Here is a 19,784-nt window from a genome sequence, read left to right as displayed (position 1 = left end):
TCGTGTTCGCTTTCTAACACTTTTAAACTAAAATGAGTCATATTGCCACTGCCCATTTCATCCCTCAGTGGTGATGATAGTGGTAGGCAGGATGCAAAGAACTCATTTCAGGCGTCAATGATGAGAGAGAAAAGGGTTTTTAAAGGATAAAGGAAAAGCCTACAATATATTCAGGTTTAAATTGCCCCAAAATGCCTTTTAAGCTATGGATACTATTTTCAAAACCCTCAGAATAACCAGGGATGTTAGAGTTCCTGATGTGGCCTGATGTGCTCTCCCTAACACATGAGATAAGTGGACAATTTGATGAGCCAGGTTGGTGGGATCAGGTAGTGGCACTTCTAAAATGATAGCTGCCAACTCATGTTTGGCACATTGTTAGAGCTCTGATTTGCATTGCTAGAGTGCTTTCCCACATGCAAAGACACAGACGTTGTGCTGCAGTAAAAACAAAAAACAAGGAACAATACGGCCATCACTTTTACTATTAGCAAACGATTAACATCTGTGCAAACAGCACTGCTCTATCAGTCCCGGCTGCTTTCCAGCGCAGGGGCTTTCTGAAGGGAATTCTCTTTTCTAATAAATCACTTGTGTCAATTAGGGGATGTAGCCCTTGCCAGGAGATGTGGTTGACTGTTCCCAATTAAGCCTTAATGAATAAGAGCAAATGGGATGCTGGAAGCTCTCAGCCAACAATAGCTGTTCGGGTGTTGGGGGGGTAGGGAGGGAGTGAACTTAAGCTAAATGGTAAATAAAAAGGAGCAACATGGTAGACAGCAGACATGACATGGCCCCCTGGAAGTAAATCAGGCAAGCCACAGATATTTTAAAAATCTGCCCCAAGGCTCTGCAGCCTGCAGCGGTAACGAGATGGCCAAATGAACCAAGAAGGTTGGGATTGTGGGTAAATATGGTACCCGATATGAAGCTTCCCTGAGGAAAATGGTGAAGAAGATTGAAATTAGCCAACAGGCTAAATATACTTGCTCCTTCTGTGGCAAGACCAAAATGAAGAGGAAAGCTGTGGGTATCTGGCATTGTGGCTCTTGTATGAAAACAGTAGCTGGTGGCGCCTGGACATACAACACTACTTCAGCGGGGATGGTGAAATCTGCCATCAGAAGACTAAAGGAATTGAAAGACCAGTAGAAGCATATTTTTGTTGCACTGTTACTCCTCCTCTACAGTTCATGTCCTTATTGTCAATTAAAGGTGGCTGTGAACGTTGGGGGGGGGGGAATCTGCCCCAAGCCTTTCAGGATATTGCACCTTTCACAGAAAGGAATAATAAAGTCACAAGTAGAAATAAGGGGATCACTATCCATTCTGAAGGAAATTAGCCCTGAGTGCTCACTGGAAGGACAGATCCTGAAGCTGAGGCTCCAATACTTTGTCCACCTCATGAGAAGAGAAGACTCCCTGGAAAAGACCCTGATGTTGGGAAAGATTGAGGGCACTAGGAGAAGGGGATGACAGAGGACGAGATGGTTGGACAGTGTTCTCGAAGCTACAAACATGAGTTTGACCAAACTGTGGGAGGCAGTGGAAGACAGGAGTGCCTGGCATGCTCTGGTCCGTGGGGTCACGAAGAGTCGGACACAACTAAACGACTAAACAACAAGAACATGGGATCACTCCCCACTCTTTGCCAGCTGCAAAAGGCAGGCACAAAAAGGGTGATTAAGTTATATTAGGAATTCAGTAGTATGTTCCTGAATGTTCAGGCTATCACTGCCATAAGCTATCACATAACAAGCAGTACAGTGAGTACAGCAATTGAGAATGACATCAATCCACTCCTTATTATAGGACAATATGAGACACCCACCCCAAAAAACCCTAACACAGCCTGCAGTAGATTTTTTTAGAAGGACAACAACAAATAACAAAAACAGTAGGTTTGAGTGTCTCCTGTTGAGACAGATGAACATTAAGGAAAGCCTTTAAAAATGGCCACCTGGAGATAAAGCACAAAATAATGAGGCCATGCGCATACAAAATCTGCACACTTACTATTAATCCGGCACTGGTGAGCCTGGATATTGTTATTTAAATATAAGGCAGGCTGTGTAGCTTATGCCCCACAGGATTTATGGCCTTCACAGAGCTAGTTAGCAGTTTGCCACAGGGCAGGGTTAGCTATTATTTAAAACAACTGGGGCCCTGCAACAAAATGTAGCAGTGTGCTCCCTGGTGTGATGTGAGCATGTGGCTAAGGGGTGTGTAGGTGTGTGTGTGAAAAACAGAAGACAGCAGTAAAGTCAGGAGTCCCTGATCTATGCGTCAGTCTGTCTTCAGGGCAAGACTTATTCATTAATTTTTGAACGAGGAAAGTTAAACCCAGCCTGGCTGCAATTCAATGGAGCAACTGGATTCTGTGTGCATGTTGGTACTGAGTGGGTTTGGCCTAGGACAACGTCAAATGGTGGGTGTTGACAAATCACTTCTTCTCCATTACCAAGTGGATGCAACTTGCAAGCATCTTTCCTTTGGCATACTCGCAAGTTCAGAGCAGAGATGGTGGAGAAAGTTCAGGCCACATTTACAGGCAAACCGCCACAGTCTGCACTTTCTGAAACAACACAAGAACTAAAGCACAGATAGCCTTTGAAATTCACAGTTCTCTGGGTTTTGCAATGTAGCTCTCCAGTCAAGTAAAGTGTACCGAAGTGCACATACTTAGGTAAAGTGTGCACAAAACAGCATTATATTTGGGGAAATTTGTTTTGAACTATTGTGTGCATTGGGAAAAATTGTATACAAATGTGTAACTGGATAGCTCATTTGGTAAAGCATGAGACTCTTAATCTCAGAGTCGGAGGCGACAATAAACAGAGTAGAAGGAAAAGGGTTATGAAACACGAGACAGAGAGGGACAGTAAACCAGGTAAGAGAGGATAGGCAATTTTGGGTAGCTAAAGAAGGCTGTAACTTTTCCGTAGGGAGACTGAACAGCGGCACAGCAGGGCTGGCTCTTACATTTGCCAACGGAAGTAAATTATGCAGACAGCCATATGTCAAACAGACAAGAACATCCCTGGTGTTGAGAACACCAGTCAAGCATATTGTGCAGCATCAATATATGCTCATCAACGTGTTAGAAAACAAAGTATATATATATCTCCTTTATGCTACACTATGGAGATGCTTTGCCTAAAAGCATAATTCTCAAAGAATGACACAGGACTGCCTGCGAGAGAGGGCCATTGGAAAACTTAGTAAGAGGGTTCAAAGTTAAAGGGAAGGATCCTGATTCAGGGACAGCCTTTCTCTTCCAAGTCAATATCTAGGAAGGCTGAATGCCACCTGAAATGAATGGCACCTTATTAATTTCCAAACCGGGACTTGGAAAGAAAGCAGCTCAGGATGTTCTCAGGATAGTGAGAGCAGAAATTTGGGAGCACAGAGCCAACAGCCTGAAATAACGATTAGGGCAGCTTCCTCACCACCGCACCAGCTTCCCTGGACCTACTTAAGTTCTGTGTGCCCTGAGGGAAGGCAAAAACGAAAAAGCTCAGGCCAAGGAGCTCACACCACTAGCTCCACTGCTAAAGGCACTTGGCAGAAAAGAGGAGTATAAAGGCAACAAACAAACAAACAAACAAATACTTTCTGCACATTCATTTCATGATCAGAGCATTACTACAGTGAAAGAGGAGAGCTGAAGGTACAGGAGAAGTCTAAGGGACACTCGCCTGAAAGAGCAGTTCTTGACAGGCTGAAAGGTGCACACACACAAATGGTCTGTCTATAGGAATTGGGGCAATGTATAATATTTGAATCAGCCATAAAGGCCCTCACTTAAGAAAAAGTTAGAAACATTTACTAAGAACAACAAAAGCAAAGCCACTTCCTAAACAAAACCAGGGCCTTGGCTATACAAACATATCTGGGAAGAATATGAAGCAGTGAGGGCACCACCACAGAAAAGGCCTCACTGTAAGTTTTATTTCTGAGTGCGGAGGTGCTCTGAATGGAGTATCGCTTGACGTCATCCACACCCAGAGGAGTTTAGGATTAAATAAATAATGGGGTGAGCTCCCATTGCTCAGTCCCAGCTCCTGCCAATCTAGAAGTTTGAAAGCACGTCAAAGTGCAAGTAGATAAATAGGTACCACTACAGCAGGAAGGTAAACGGCATTTCCGTGTGCTGCTCTGGTTCGCCAGAAGCAGCTTAGTCATGCTGGCCACATGACCTGGAAGCTGTACGCCAGCTTCCTCAGCCAGTAAAGCAAGATGAGCGCCGCAACCCCAGAGTCGGTCATGACTGGACCTAATGGTCAGGGGTCCCTTTACCTTTAATGGCAAGGCTAGGCCTGCTTCTAGACAACTACAACTGAACTTGTTTTCCTGATTCAATCTAGCAAACAATTCTTATATATACTATTTATTTGGCTTGCTTAGTTAGCAGGGGACAAAAGGCCAGGTCGTTTAGATGAAAAGTGCTGCGCCTCTGTGTTTGTTAAAAGTTTGAGATATCTCTGTTAGCATAAAGGCAGGAAGAGCAAATGAGACAAACCAAGCAGGATCTGCAGCAAGTCCACGAGACTTGAATATTATTGAATTTTCTTTTTCTAAAAAAACCAAAACCAAAAACCTAGAGAACTACAGAAGAAACAACTCACAATAGCCCTAGGGTTTTAAATATTTCAGGCCCTGAAAAGCCACAGAGAGTTTAAAATACTGTAGTAATTTTGATGGCATTTCATTTCACACTATTGCTTGTAACACTATGTAATTTATTTATTGACCAGGTTTCTGCTTCCTGACTGACAGCTGCTCAGAAAGTAAAACACTAATGATCCTTGGTGGTGTTTTTGACCCTTTAGGTGTCAACAGTTAGGGTCCATTGCAACAGTTGCTAGAACAACACTACATGTTGGAGGCAAAATAGGCTCTCAAGCATCTCAGCCCATAAGCTTAGAGGAAGACTGCTATTTCTTGACACTTTGTTAATATATGTAAACCACAGGTTACCATTTGCTAGAGTAAAATAAATATTTGTTTTAAAAAGTCTATAGCTCCACGGTTATTGTTTTTTTGTTATCATACCCTTTCGAATAGCACCATCTCTTGGTACAGGAGCAAGGGCCTGACCATCGTGGGAGTTCCTAGAGAGACACATACTGTAGATTTGCTCATTTCCCACTTCCAATGTTTTTTCCCCCCAGTAAGGAAGCAAAGTGCTCCAGATGTTCTGTGGGCTCATGAATCACAACATGAGCAAGAAGTGCGGCTCCCACTTTAGATGTCATATCAGAAATGTAGGTATCTGTAGTACAACACCAGGTTCACAAATGCATGTTCAATGACCACAACTTCATCTTATTTCTTTGAATGTGTGAATGAGTAATCACGGCAACAATTTTCAGCTTCCTTCAAATGCAACGTGATTCCATTCACTTGTGTGCCTAGTTTGCCTCATTTTCTCTGCACCTGTTACATTTCAGTGCTTTTCTGTATTATTATTTTCTCCTTTAATTCTCCCTTTCATAATGCCACCATGGGCTGCGGCGTTGAGGGTGAGAAATGGAAGCTACTGTACAAGGCCTACAAGTATTGTACTGGCCACCCCCACATCCCCTTGAAATGATGCTGCATTGAATTATGCCAATAAAGGCTGCATGATTGAATGAATTTTGTACTGGGACATTCTGGGGACAATAATGCCAGCCAGAGTTGCTACAGGTGGCACTGCTGGAGACAGGCCCATCCACCCCTGGAGGCCACAAAATGGTCTCCAAAACATGGGAAATGGTGCAAGCTTGCTTTTTCCTGCTCTGGAGGGTCAGACCTAAACCAATGGCTTCAAGTTACAAGAAACATCAGGAAGAACTTTTTGACAGTAAGTTGGACAGTGGAACAGACTCCCCGGGAGGTTGTGGGCTCTCCTTCTTTGGAGGTTTTAAAGCAGAAGTTGGATGGGCATCTGCCATAGATGCTTTAGCATTGCAGGGGGTTGGACTAAATGACCCTTGGGGTACCTTCCAACTCTATAATTCTTTGATCCTATTATTCTCCCTTCCTACCTGCATTATTTGTTGGACAAATAAAAAGTGAAGCAAATAGGCCTTATTCAGCTCACTATTGCATTTGCCAAAATGATTGCATACCACTACCACTAGAACTCCCATACTCAAGCACTTAAACTTTCCAAAAACCTAGGTGCAGGTCTACTTGGATTTCAATCAGTGTAGTCAAAAGTAATGCTGCATTTCTCCCCACCTCTTTCCTTCCACACATCCTCCCCCACCCTCCCAAGTGAGTTAGGAGATTATTCAGTAGTACTGACAGATGTTGACAGATGTTGCTGCATGCCTACTACGTAAGTTCCCACTCGGACACAATATATTTTAGTATTGTATCTCATTTGACTATTATAATGGCCTAAAGTTCAATGGAAGAGTTCCAAATTCAGTTATTGAAATCACTAGTTAAAATAGTTCAAGCACCAGAGCTGGGAAAGACCTCTTAGTCCAACTGCATGGGACTGGGCTCAGTGGACCATCAAAGGAGAGCTATCTATGTTCATTGCACTGATGTGGCATTTCTAGCACACAGTCTCATTACTCATAATCAAAAAAAACCTAACTAGATTCCTTGCTATGAGTGGACAGAATCCAATGGCTTGACAGTTAATCTGGGAAAACAAACAGACGGGCCCATTACGAAAGAGAAATTCCACAAGGTAGTTTCTTCCATAACTCAAAGTTGAAAACTGCTGAACTAGAAGCAAAAAAGTTGCTCAACTGTTAATTAAATGGCTGACTATGGATACTTTTTAAATTCACCGTAAACGAATCCTGCACCTTCATCTTATCTAAATTTCCATATTCCATTTATGCAACTCGGATACATTTGTTTGACAAGATCAATGTACTCTCTTTAATTATCTTGCAGCAACAGTGTCAAGTGTAACAGTCAGGCCATCAATCGTAAATCACATTTTATTGCTAGGTGCAAATGAAGCATGTTGATCTATCTGATTAATGCATTTAAAGAAACTCTGTATTAGTTTATAGATTGCACTACAATGTTTATTTTAAAATAGCAAGCTGTGTTATTTGACGTAGAAAATAACTTCCCCTTTCATCCAAGTATTGTCAGGATTTCAAAGTCAAATTCTAAACAGACTAAAGGTTCAAACAAGCAAAAGCACTGACCGTGCACTCATGGTAATTTACAGTCCCGTAGTTTTGGAAGATAAGGTCCTCCTAAATAGGGCCATGGGACCACGTGCTCCCTCCCTTCCCATTTAACATGCCTAACTCAAGGCTATTGGATAGCCACATTGGGGTTTTACATTTTAAGAGGACATATGCTCATAAACTCCAGTGTGTGTAGCCCTGAGCAGAACAAATGATATCCCAGAAAGATAAAATCCAGACTCAACTGCACTACCTTAACCTACATGAGTTGGTACTTAAACAAGTGTACACTTTCAGCCATTTCCCACCATAAAGGGAACCTAAATATGGGGTGGATTGTGGGGAAAGAGAAACTATAGTGAAAATCTACTGCCTTTGGGGGACTTGAAGAAACATGTGCTTATATATTCATAAATGTTACTTACTTCATTCAGGTCATCCTTTGCATTGTAGTAGACAATCTCATTAGTCTGTGCAGGAGGGAAAAAATGGAGTTATTTTTTGTTGAACCCTATAATAATAATAAAAAGGACACTACAAAGCCATTAACACCGAAGTTAATTCTGCATTTTCTGAACTTAAAAAATATGACCATTAATTTCCCCATTTGGTCTGGTCTTAAATACCAGCCATAGCATGCTGGTGTGATGACTCGCAGTGCAGGGATCTCACAAGGCACAGCAGAGGATTCTGATGAGGACATGTTTCAGGCTACTTTCTTGTTGGGAGAACCACCAGTTCTCATTCAGGAGCCATTTATCCCTGTTTTAAAGTCGTAATCAATCAATCAATCAATTAAAAAACTTAATTAAGTTAATTATCAACAATGGAGGCAATCCCAAGGCTAGGTCCACCAGGATGAGCATGAATCGGACCCAGCAGATCTCTAGCTGGCTACACTAGCCTGCCTATCTCATCCCACCTCTGCCAGTGACACACCACCACATCTGTCTCATCCCAGTTTAGCTGAGACCCAGCCAACTGAACCCAGCAGATCTTAAGTTGGCAAAAGCCCTGAAAAAATAGGTGTTCTGGGGGCATGGTATGGGCATGACCAGGGAGGACATCGGCTGAATCCTAAACTCATTCTGCATAACCTGACATAATTTCCCTGATAACCTGACATAAATTAAACTGGCAAAAAAGGGTTGTGTAACTAAAACTCTATTTTAAATGAACCCCCCCCCCCTCTCTGCCAGGCTTAAGCACAGGCTCAGGCACCAGCCTGAACAAAGTTTGGATCTGGCATACTTTATGCCACTTTAACTTAAGATGGCATAATTTGCAGGATTTCCATATTTAGGTGTGTCCCCCTGAATATCTGGCACCTGATCCATTTTAGAGAAACAGCTTCAACTCAGAGGGCTAGCTCTTGGAGACCTGACTCAGGGCTCATTCACACTTCTGCTTGTACCATGGTTAAAAAGCACAGGCCTGAGCGGTTTTGTGTTTGCCCCACAGCTTTCGGGGAAACATGCTTCTACCACTGAATCAGAACAAATAACAAGCTACAGAAAGTCCATTTGCCGTTTGGTCCAATTCTGTGGTCAACCGCAGGTTTTGCCCAGGGAAATGCGGAAGGGCTAACAGCGGTGTGGATGAGCCCTTAGGCATGGGCTGGCTGGAGAAGTTTGTTACCATTTTGTGCAGGTTGTCAGGCCTCATCAGAAGCAAAGTCTATTAACCATTAACTCAGCTTGTAGTGAATTTCAACGTAAACAGCTGAATACAACACATAAAACATGGGATGTGGGGCTCATTTAATCTCACCCCGCAAAGTCCATCGCCCAGCCCTTCCCAGCTAGCTTTTATAAGCCAGGATGGGCAAGGATCAAGGAGACAGGTGGTTGGTTTCACTTGTCCAAGCAGCCTGTCCACATCCTCGGAGGTAACAGATTGAAATTGATCCCACACAACTTGACTAGACAGGACACTAGCACTCCCTCGCTCCGGCCCTGCTCCCACGGTGGAGTCTACCTCTTCCCGACTTTATCTGCAAAAAAACTTTGCCAAATCATTGAAGGAGATAATGTTGCCCGTACTGGGCCCCAATGGAGCAGGTGGTTCCGCTAAATTGTGAACCACCTGAAAGAGTCTCCTGCTGCTGTTTTCTGCAGATGCAATAGAGGCGATGAAGAAAGTCTTCTTCGCCGTTGCTACCGCCACTTGGTAGGCTCTAACCTGTGTCCGGTCAGCTTCAGAATGAGTTATCCGCCACCGGCGCGCTAGCCGTCTCAGCGATTGTTTCATTGCCCTCAGATCCGTGGAAAACCACGGGGCTGTCCAGGCTCCATGCAATCGGAGAGGGCGCTTCGGAGCCAGACACTCAATAGCCCTGGTTAACTCCACATTCTAGCAGGCCACCAGGGAATCGGCTGAAAGGTCATCAACATGGGATAAAGCATCCCCTACCACTCTCTGGAAACCATTTGGATCCATTAAGTGGCGGGGGCGGACCATCCAAATTGGTCCCACCTCCCTGCAGAGGGGAAGGGTCGCGGAGAAGTCCAGAAGTCCATATTTTTTATTATAATTTATAATCTACAAACGGAGGGTTTCAGATGTTTTTCAAAACCTCAAGAGAACACTATCAGTTATGCATCACTTTTACTGTTCTTTTCTTCAAAACTCCCCCTGGGTTTTATGTATGGTTTAAAGAACTGAAGTGTACTTTATATGATAAATCTAAATAGATCTAACACACATTTCTATCAGAACCCATTACTCCCACTCATTACTGCTGGCTTTATACCAAATCCAGAATGTTAAACATGAACTTACTGTTTGCCAATACAAGAGAAGAAATTCCTATCGCCATTAGAGACCCAAGCTAATTGGCAGTGCATCGATCTCCCTCTGTAACCTGGTGGGCCATACTCAAAGAAGCAATTTACAACTTAGCATGTCGCTTTCAGAAAAGGATAATAGCAATCAAGTTTAAATTTCCCTTTACTCCTCTTATGTTCTGCACTTCTTATATTGAACTGACACAATCTCATCAGGTGGTTCTGCTTAAAATCATCAAGTTAAAAACTCCTCCCCTATTCCAAAACACACTTGGTTTTCTTTTGTCCCTGGTATAAATAGCAAATAGTTGGGGAAAGAATGTTTCTCTGCACCCTTATTTGAAAAAAAAAAATTCTATTATGACCTAAAAGCATTTCATGAGTATCTGCCAGTGGCATTTTTGCTCCTGTAAAACTTAAAAGAGTTAAGATGACCTCTGTCAGAGGTTCTTGTGCCTACTCTTGAGTAACGACGCTCCACACCTCCTTGTCTTTAAGGTGTTTTTATTGTGCATATTATTTACAGTGCAAAGAGTCTGGAAAACATGTCTGCTTAGTCCGAGTCAGAACCTCGCAATGGCTTCTTCCTGTTTTGCGCCCAACATAACAGCTTGGGAACCCCAAAGTGCCGCCCTCTCGCCCTACGGGGTGCCGTGCACCTCAATTCAGGCGTCGGGGGGGGGGGGAGGGCCGTCCTTCTGACTGCTCTCCAGTGGCCAATCCCATATAATAGGGAGAGATCACAACACAGTTATTTCCATCAATGAAGTCATAGAATCACAGAATCATAGAGTTGGAAGAGACTACAAGGGCCATCCAGTCCAACCCCCTGCCAAGCAGGAAACACCATCAAAGCATTACTGACAGATAGCTGTCTAGCCTCCGCTTAAAGACGTCCAAAGAAGGAGACTCCACCACACTCCTTGGCAGCAAATTTCACTGTCGAACAGCTCTTACTGTCAGGAAGTTCTTCTTAATGTTTAGGTGGAATCTTCTTTCTTGTAGTTTGAATCCATTGCTCCATGTCTGCTTCTCTGGAGCAGCAGAAAACAACCTTTCTCCCTCCTCTATATGACATCCTTTTATGTATTTGAATATGGCTATCATATCACCCCTTAACCATCTCTTCTCCAAGGCCAGTGAGGAATCTGTTCGACCTTATGCTCTTGACTGAGTTTGACATCCAACAAATATCAGGATAGTTGAAATCCTCCATTACTACTTTCTCACTTCCTTTTGAATGGTTGGCCATCTGTGTCCTCAGTTTGGCTTGGGGATCTATAGTAAACTCCCACAATGAGATCACTGTTATTTTTCTCTCCCTTAATTTTGACCCAGATACTCTCAATTTAGCTTTGAAGTTTTAAATCCTGGATCTCTTCACAAGTATACACATCCCTGATGTATAACACCACTCTTCCTCATATACTGATAAAAGTGTCATGAGTGCCAGGACAAAATGACTGCCATGGACAGCAAAAAAAAAAAAAAAAGAAGAAGAGGAGCCAGAACTCCATACTGGTGAGCACTGTCACACAAAAAGCCTAGTCCTCACAGTGATCCTCTAACATGCCCTTATGTGGCAAGGTATTTCTTCAACATGCTTAAATGTTCTATATAACATTCACATATGAAGGTGATCATTTGAGGCTCATTCATTCAGTTTAAGAATAGTCACAAGGCCTATCTAGTCCAGCATTGTCCTTCCTGCAGTGGCCAACCGAAGGGCTCTGGCAAGCCCACAATCAGAATATGATGGCATTTACCTCACAGGAAACTGCCTTACAGATTAGGACAGTCTATTGGTCCATCTAACCTAGTATTGTCTCTAGCCTGATTGGCAGCAGCTCTTTGGGGTCTCAAGCAGAGGTGCTCCACACCAGAGATTGAGCCTGACAACTTCTGAAGTTTCTTCCTCATAAACTACAGGGATTTTGGAATGTGACTCTTTGGCCACGTCTTAATTATGTGTGTTTCTCCCTATTCCCATGCAGAACATGCTTTTCTTTCTGCAACATCTGCGATGGTACTTTTTACATTCTTAATGCGCAGAGGTTGCACATCTTTACCTCCAGGCTGAAGATTACACCAGGGTATCAAGATATGTGAGTGAGACAGGTCAGTCTTCATCCAGTTTTGGGGACAGACAAGGCGGATGGCTGGGGGAACAATGTGTTTCCAGACAACTTTGCAATAACGAAAGACAATTCACACTGGAAGAGTGGGATGTTTTGTACGCTTAGATTTCTCATCTATTCCCATGGCCTTATCAAATAATCTGCAGCAGAACAACAAACAAATGTAAAATTGGTTCCTATATGCCAAGTAAATACTGCTTTTATTAAGTCTCCTAAGATACTTCTTTTTAATACCATTGCCTCCACTTGAGTAATTCCGTGTGTAAATAAGGATGCTCTATTTCTCTGTTTTTAAGATTGCTATAGCTCAGTGTTAATCTCACACTTGAAGAAGAAAAACAACCCTACCTTGCCAACTTTACTTTTTCTAGTTACAGGTAGGTAGCCGTGTTGGTCTGAGTCGAAGCAAAATAAAAAAATTCCTGAAGAGGTGTGCATGCACACGAAAGCTCATACCAAAATAAAAACTTAGTTGGTCTTTAAGGTGCTACTGAAGGAATTTTTTTTATTTTACTTTTTCTGATATTGTTAGAGGCACCTGACTTTACCCAAACTTCTAATTTCTTTAGCTATTTCCTACCCAAAGAAATGAAGAATCGTGAAAACTCTGTGAGATTTCCCCCTCCTTTGAACAGCAGACCCTGTTTTAAGGTAAATCGCCACAAACGGCACTGCTGCCATGGGCTGCCATATGTCCAGATTTTCCTGGACATCACCCCCCCCCCAATTTCTGTCCAGACGCTGCTTCTGACTGCAGTATTCCAGGTATGTCCAGGAAATTCCAGACATATGGCAACCCTGTAAAGCTCACTGGCCAATGACATTATCAACCCTGCACAGGGGCATTGGGAAGATAAAAAAGGATATAATTCAGCTGCTACTGCTGCTGCTGCACCAAGTTCTTTGGACTAAACTTAATACATTAATGTGATTAATAAATAAGACTTGTAGTGAAGTAGTTCACTCCAAATAATTTAAATCTTACTTTTAAAATCAGTTATATATTTCTGATTAGCAATTGCTTCAGCTTCATATTTATTTTATAACTGCAACTCTGTAAATGCTATGAAACTCAGCAAGACTAATTACTTGATGTACCCAGAAAATAATGGAAAGAGGAAACACATTAGAGCAAAGCAGAGGAAAAGCTGAGTGTCACAAGACGATATTGCTCTGTTTTCAGGCTGCTTTGGTCATTAGAACAGCAACACAAATGCAGTCTTTTGACACTTCTAACTACTAGAAATGATGTTTCATTTCCTCCTCCTTCAGTTCTCCTTGAACATAGCAGCTTGTAAGAGCAGCTGCAGTTAGAAAGTCATATAAGAAAGAGGCCAATATAGTTGGCAGTGTGAATTGGCTGGCTCTTGTTCCAAAATTCCCAGGAACAATTAGGGTCCCTTCTTCACTGTGCTTTTAAAGTAGTATTATACCAATTTAAACAGTCATGACTTCTGCCAAAGAACTGTGGAACTATTCTTTGTTAGATGTGATGAAAGTTGTGATGAGACCCTGATTTCCCTCTCAGAACTCCAATTCCCAGAGACCCCTGGAAATAGAGATTTATTGTTAAGCCACCATAAACTGTGAGTGCAAAACAGGTCTCCAACAATACTACATAATTTTGGGGATGGGGTGGGAACCATGATTGTTTAAAGTGACATGACACTGGTTTAAATGTGTAGTGAAGATGGAGGCCTAAGTCTAAAATAATAAGTATATTTGTGGGGAAATAACACCCATTGACTCTTTATAGTTTGTTGTACTGACAGTGCATTTAGTTTGCCAGCCTTCTTTCAACTTTTATTGCATTTTTCTTCAGAGCATAATGCTTCATATTCTTCACTTGAAGGCTCCCCTCAGGAACATTTCTCTTGCAATAATGGACTATTTTAAAACTGCCTACTGGTTCTGAAATTTCCTATTATTTGTTAGTTTGCTGTTGTTGGTTGTTTGTTTGTTTTTTGTTTGTTTGCTGTTTTCTAGCATTATGGAGAAAGCTAGAGAGTTCCAGAAAAACATCTACTTCTGCTTCATTGACTATGCAAAAGCCTTTGACTGTGTCGACCACAGCAAACTATGGCAAGTTCTTAAAGAAATGGGAGTGCCTGATCACCTCATCTGTCTCCTGAGAAATCTCTATGTGAGACAAGAAGCTACAGTTAGAACTGGATAGGGAACAACTGATTGGTTCAAAATTGGGAAAGGAGTAAGACAAGGCTGTATATTGTCCCCCTGCTTACCGTGTTTCCCCTATTTTCAGGCACAATCTTATATTAATTTTACTCAAGAATAAGCCTATGGCTTATTTTCGGGGGATGTCTTATTTTTTTTATTACCGTAAGTACCTCACAGGCTTGGGACGCGCGGCAGGCCTCCTCCTGCCACGTTGCTGCTGCTGGATCCCAGAGGCGGCGTACTGGGTCGGCGCCCAGCAGCGCCGCACGGAGCGGCGGATTGAGGAGGCAGTGTGCCAGGTCGGCACCCAGCAGCACTGTGCGGAGCACTGGATCAAGGAGGCGACCTGCCGGGTCGGTGCCCAGCAGCGCCGCACAAAGTGCCGGATCGAGGAGGCGTCCTGCTGGGTCGGCATCAAGCAGCGCCGTGCCGGATCAAGGAGGCGGCCTGTAGGGTTGGTGCCCAGCAGTGCCGTGCAGAACACTCTGAACCTCCGGGAGCCAGCAGCAGCAACGCTCCCGGAGGCTCGGAGCACTCCACGCGGCGCTGCTGGGTGCTGACTTGGCAGGCCGCCTCCTCGATCCAGTGCAGCGCTGCTGGGCGCCGACTCTGCAGACCGCCTCCTCAAGTTTGAGATGACCAGGCCCCTAGGTGCAGTCCCGGTGGCGTGGGGCGCCAGGGTGCTGGGCCGACAGGGGGCGCTGCACGGCAAAGCCGCGCGGAGGCTGTGCTGCGCACTGTGAGGGCGGGGGCGTCGGAGCGATCTCCGCGCCTCAGCGCCAGGGCGCCCGACCTGCTCGAGATGGCCCTGGAGATGACCCAGGAGCCATGAGAGAAAAGCCAGAAGGCAAATCAGAAGGTGTATATAAAGAGAAGGGGGGGGGTAAGATTACCTGGCTTCTGGAGCAACCCAGAAGTCGGGACCAAATAATAACCAGAGATATAGGAATATGCCAAAGCTCAAGAAGACTTTGCTGCTTCAACAAGGCTCAGCTGAAAACAGGAAGTATTTCATACATCTTGGGTAGGCAGAGTCAGTTCAGTTTTAGTATGTTGTATACTGCCCTGTGACTGTATGGTGAAGGGAGTATAGACACAAACAAACAAGCACCAAAAATCAGTTTAAAATAATGTAAGAATTGGATCTGACCAAGGTCCGCATATTCTAATGTTCTCTGCAAAAACAATAGCACAAGGGGGTTCACTGAGTAATGGCTCCTGGTGAACTATGGCCTAATATTTTTAAAGCTATTTAATTAATTGTATAATGCCAGTAAAAAAAATATTAAAAAAATAAGTGCACTTATTGGCCAAACCACTGAAAGACCTGCGTTGTCTTTACTTCTTGACTTTATGCTTGCAGCTATAATGATGGGGAGCAACTGCTATTTTAAAAACTGTAGAACATGAGTTATAAAAATAAATAAAATATTACAAACTCAAATGAAGTTAGCATTCTCAACCATAAGTGAAATCTAAGTCCAATGGCCAGAGAAGAGATCTGAGCAAATTCATACAACAAAGTTTTTTTCCACTGTTTAATTTAAATCATCACATCTCAGCCTTTGAATCTGCCAGTCTGCATTTGTGTCCTCAGTGACAGATAGTTGTTTTAATATGCGCAAGTAGTATATGGAAATACAAGGAAAGCTTATTGTCATGTAATCGGGTTGCTGAGGGGTCTTTATCATGCAATGATGAGAATCCAGCTACTTTTTCTCTACACCTCTCAATTAACTTTGCCAAGGGTTAATGTGTGTCAAAATGGTCACTGTCACAGCTAGCAGATGCAAAGCCCTGACTTGTGTTGTAATATCTACATGCTAAGCTGCCAAATGTCACACTCTGGGCATGTTTTCATGTACTGGTGTCATACAACAAGGCTTTTTGCAGTCCAGAATTCCACAGAACAGTGTATGAGGGCAGCTGTCAAAAGCTATATACAGTTTTATAGCTTTGGCATTTAAAATTCAATTGTAATGCCTAGGATGAGAACTGTCCATAAGAATGCAGTAAACTGTACATATGAAAGTAGTAAACAGCCATACATCAGGTCTGACAATTTATCTGTGTAGACTAGTATTGGCCAACTGGAAACAACTTTTTAGGGCATCAGGAAGAGGTCCTACATTGCCTATTATTTCATCCTGTAGATGCTGGGGATTTAATTCATGGGCTCTTTCAGTGAACTATGGAATCTTCCCTTGTCAACTAATTGTACACTTTAGGTAAAGGTAAAGGGACCCCTGACCATTAGGTCCAGTCGTGACCGACTCTGGGGTTGCGCGCTCATCTCGCATTATTGGCCGAGGGAGCCGGCGTATAGCTTCCAGGTCATGTGGCCAGCATGACAAAGCCGCTTCTGGCAAACCAGAGCAGCACATGGAAACGCCATTTACCTTCCCGCTGTAGCGGTTCCTATTTATCTACTTGCATTTTGACATGCTTTTGAACTGCTAGGTTGGCAGGAGCTGGGACCAAGCAACGGGAGCTCACCCCGTCACAGGGATTCGAACCGCCGACCTTCTGATCAGCAAGCCCTAGGCTCAGTGGTTTAACCACAGCGCCACCTGGGTCCCATTGTACACTTTATAGACCGTTAAATGGTCTTAAAACATGGAATAATTTGGTTTATCTTTATTACGGTCCATAGACCCATCAATTTGTTACAAAGCAATACCCAGTAAGGTCATTCTGCCTTCAGGTTTCAAAAACATTTTGTTCAATGGTTTATTAAGTTTGGACCACACCTGGATAGGAGGCTGCCTAGAAGCTCTATGTAAGCTATCATGGGGTACTTGAAACAAGGGCAAGCAATAACCGATAAAAAAAATAGCTGTGTTTGTCATACTAGCAAACCACCAAGCACAGGCTGCACGGCTCCACTGTCTACAACTTTAGCAATACAGGTGAAGAAAAGCCTAAAGAATGTTCATGTTTGCATGCACCAGTGCTTAATTTTCTGTATTTGATTACCAGTGTTAGATTTGTGATCTGTGGAGTCCCCTGTGCACAGACACTACCCATTCATCTAAATAAATGTGATTATTTTTTTAAAAAATTGATAGAACAAAATACATAAGAATCACTTTATTAATAACATGGTTTTTGTTTGTTTTCTCATATTACATTATTAAATGGAGACTTTTTGTTTCTAATTAATGATATATGTTTTTAATGTTTGATGTTTTATTGTGCTTTTCTATTTGTTGGAAGCCACCCAGATTGTCTAGGGCAAGTGAGTCAGATGGACAGGGTACAAATTATTATTACTACTACAAAGGTATTTTCGGAGCAAAATGAATGATACTTCAAAGATTGTCAGAAAATATTCACATACGTTAAATGCTCTTGTGCTATAGCAGAAGGTAAACATTTCTGCAGGTAAACTGAATCAAAGCACGATACAGATTTAAACTTTTTTTCTCCCCTCCCCTTCCTTTTCTGCTTAGCCTAATTAAGCTATCATCTTAATTCCATCCACCTTTAATGAGGATGAAATTTGGCAAAACATTTTTTTTAAAATAATAATTGTAGAACCAAGAATCGCCTTCCATTTCAAAATGGTATATGTAAGAAAAATCCAACCATTTATTTTACAAACAGACTTACATTTTGTGTATCTCATAGAGATACTGAAAGAAGCAATAAAGAACCAAACAGCAAGACTGTTCAGGGAATCTGAGTCCTGATCTTTCTACTGTGTAGATGTGGCCCTCAAGTAAACAATTATGAGCATGCTCAGAACAGATGATTGCCTCCTTTGCAAACAGAAAGAAGACTTGCTAATGTGATTAGTTTGTCATCATGGTGATGAGAGGCAGAGGAAACTGCACAACCACAGCCTTAGAGCCAGGAGCTCTCTTCACTAACCACAAGCTATAGCTCACCCTGCATCTGTTATCTACTACCATAGATGACAAGAACCAAGAATACTTGCCCCCTTAATAAAAATGGATAACCACAACCCTTGAAACTTTGCACAACTGAGGACAGACTTAATCAGTGCTATTTTTCTAGAAAATGAGGTGCTGGAACTCACCATGAGTGTGTCCCTTGTTCTCTTATGGGGCAATGGTGCCCACCTGTGAGGTGCCGGAATGGAGTTCCAGTAAGTTCCAGCTGAAAAAAGCCCTAGACTTAATTTTCACTGCTCCCACCAGACACAATAACAGTATTGGGAAAACCTAGGTAAAGGTAAAGGTAAAGGGACCCCTGACCATTAGGTCCAGTCGTGACCGACTCTGGGGTTGCGTGCTCATCTCGCATTATTGGCCGAGGGAGCCGGCGTATAGCTTCCAGGTCATGTGGCCAGCATGACAAAGCCGCTTCTGGCAAACCAGAGCAGCACATGGAAACACTGTTTACCTTCCCGCTGTAGCGGTTCCTATTTATCTACTTGCATTTTGACGTGCTTTCGAACTGCTAGGTTGGCAAGAGCTGGGACCAAGCAACGGGAGATCACCCCGTCACAGGGATTCGAACTGCCGACCTTCTGGTCAGCAAGCCCTAGGCTCAGTGGTTTAACCACAGCGCCACCTGGGTCCCGCGGGGAAAACCTAGGGCATATCCTAAAAGGCATGCCAGCTTGTGACAGGCTTGGGGAAAATCTTCTGTTAGAAAGTATTTCAAGAAAGGAATAAAACCATAAAGTAGCCTCTTTAAAAGAATACCACGAACAAGGTAAACCCATTCATACAAATAGGGGGACAACAAGGTGAACACAATAAACTGAGTACTATCAGCTTAGGGGGGGAGGCACATTATTTTCTTGTAAAGTGTAGGAAAATAATGTCATAAACCTGTCATTGCACTGCTGAATAAGCAGATCTATCATTCCTTTTAAAAAATCCTATGAAGATAGACCCTCTTTGAACTATCTTATTTTGCAAAGTGTCGTAGCTCCTTATGTGCCTTTGTAGATGATCGCCTACTTCATTACATGTATCCAATTGCTTGGAATTTGGCTTAATTGACTGTCGTCTGTGAGAAAAGTGAACCCCGAGTATCCTTTCAATTAGCATCACCACATTGCCCCTCACATCTTCCAGTTCAGAAAGAAAATGTGGTGATGGGGAACACAATCCAAACACTATGTTTCATACCTAGCTAAATATGCTACAGACGTATAACATGCTTATTCAAGGCTCATCCACACAAATACATCCTACAGTGTCTTATCATACTCCAAAGAGGTGTGTATGTGAGTGATGTTGGTGTAATGTGAACAATGGGTTAAATTACACAGTGCTGGGGCTCATGTCTTGAGTTAGCACATGCCCCATGTCTGCATGTTCAGAGATAAGAGACCAGGTGTGCTGGGTTACTCTAGCAACACCAGCAAGGCCAAGTGTATGATTTCTGGAGTCGTTCCCCCTCCGGTTGGATACGCATATAATAGTCTCTAGCGCCTTGTTTTCATTATACCTTGGTTTGGTTCAAAATTGGGAAAGGAGTATGACATGGCTGTATATTGTCTCCCTGCTTATTTAAATATGCGGAATTCATCATGCAAAAGGCTGGACTGGATG

At 42.9% G+C, this 19,784-nt stretch overlaps 1 protein-coding gene and 1 pseudogene across 7 annotated transcripts in view; one reads left to right on the top strand and one right to left on the bottom strand.

The window, feature by feature from the left end:
• The window catches only part of CACNA2D1 (calcium voltage-gated channel auxiliary subunit alpha2delta 1), a 407,398-nt gene that overhangs the window by 185,673 nt on the left and 201,941 nt on the right, over positions 1 to 19,784 (bottom strand). For 4 of the 7 annotated variants that reach the window (XM_088651901.1, XM_035127294.3, XM_088651903.1 and 1 more), the window contains exon 5: positions 7,577 to 7,621. The exons of the other annotated variants lie outside the window; for them this stretch is intronic. In XM_088651901.1, the coding sequence (XP_088508027.1) occupies positions 7,577 to 7,621 (45 nt within the window). The remainder of the gene's footprint in view (positions 1 to 7,576; positions 7,622 to 19,784) is intronic. 7 annotated transcript variants of the gene reach the window in all.
• Positions 874 to 1,231, top strand: LOC118090921 (large ribosomal subunit protein eL43 pseudogene; annotated as a pseudogene).

Source organism: Zootoca vivipara, chromosome 9 (assembly GCF_965207765.1).
Source record: "Zootoca vivipara chromosome 9, rZooViv2.hap1.1, whole genome shotgun sequence".
NCBI classification, from domain to species: Eukaryota; Metazoa; Chordata; class Lepidosauria; order Squamata; family Lacertidae; genus Zootoca; species Zootoca vivipara.
The sequence above is the reverse complement of the archived record's forward strand: the minus strand, read 5'-3'. Positions and strand labels throughout refer to the sequence as shown.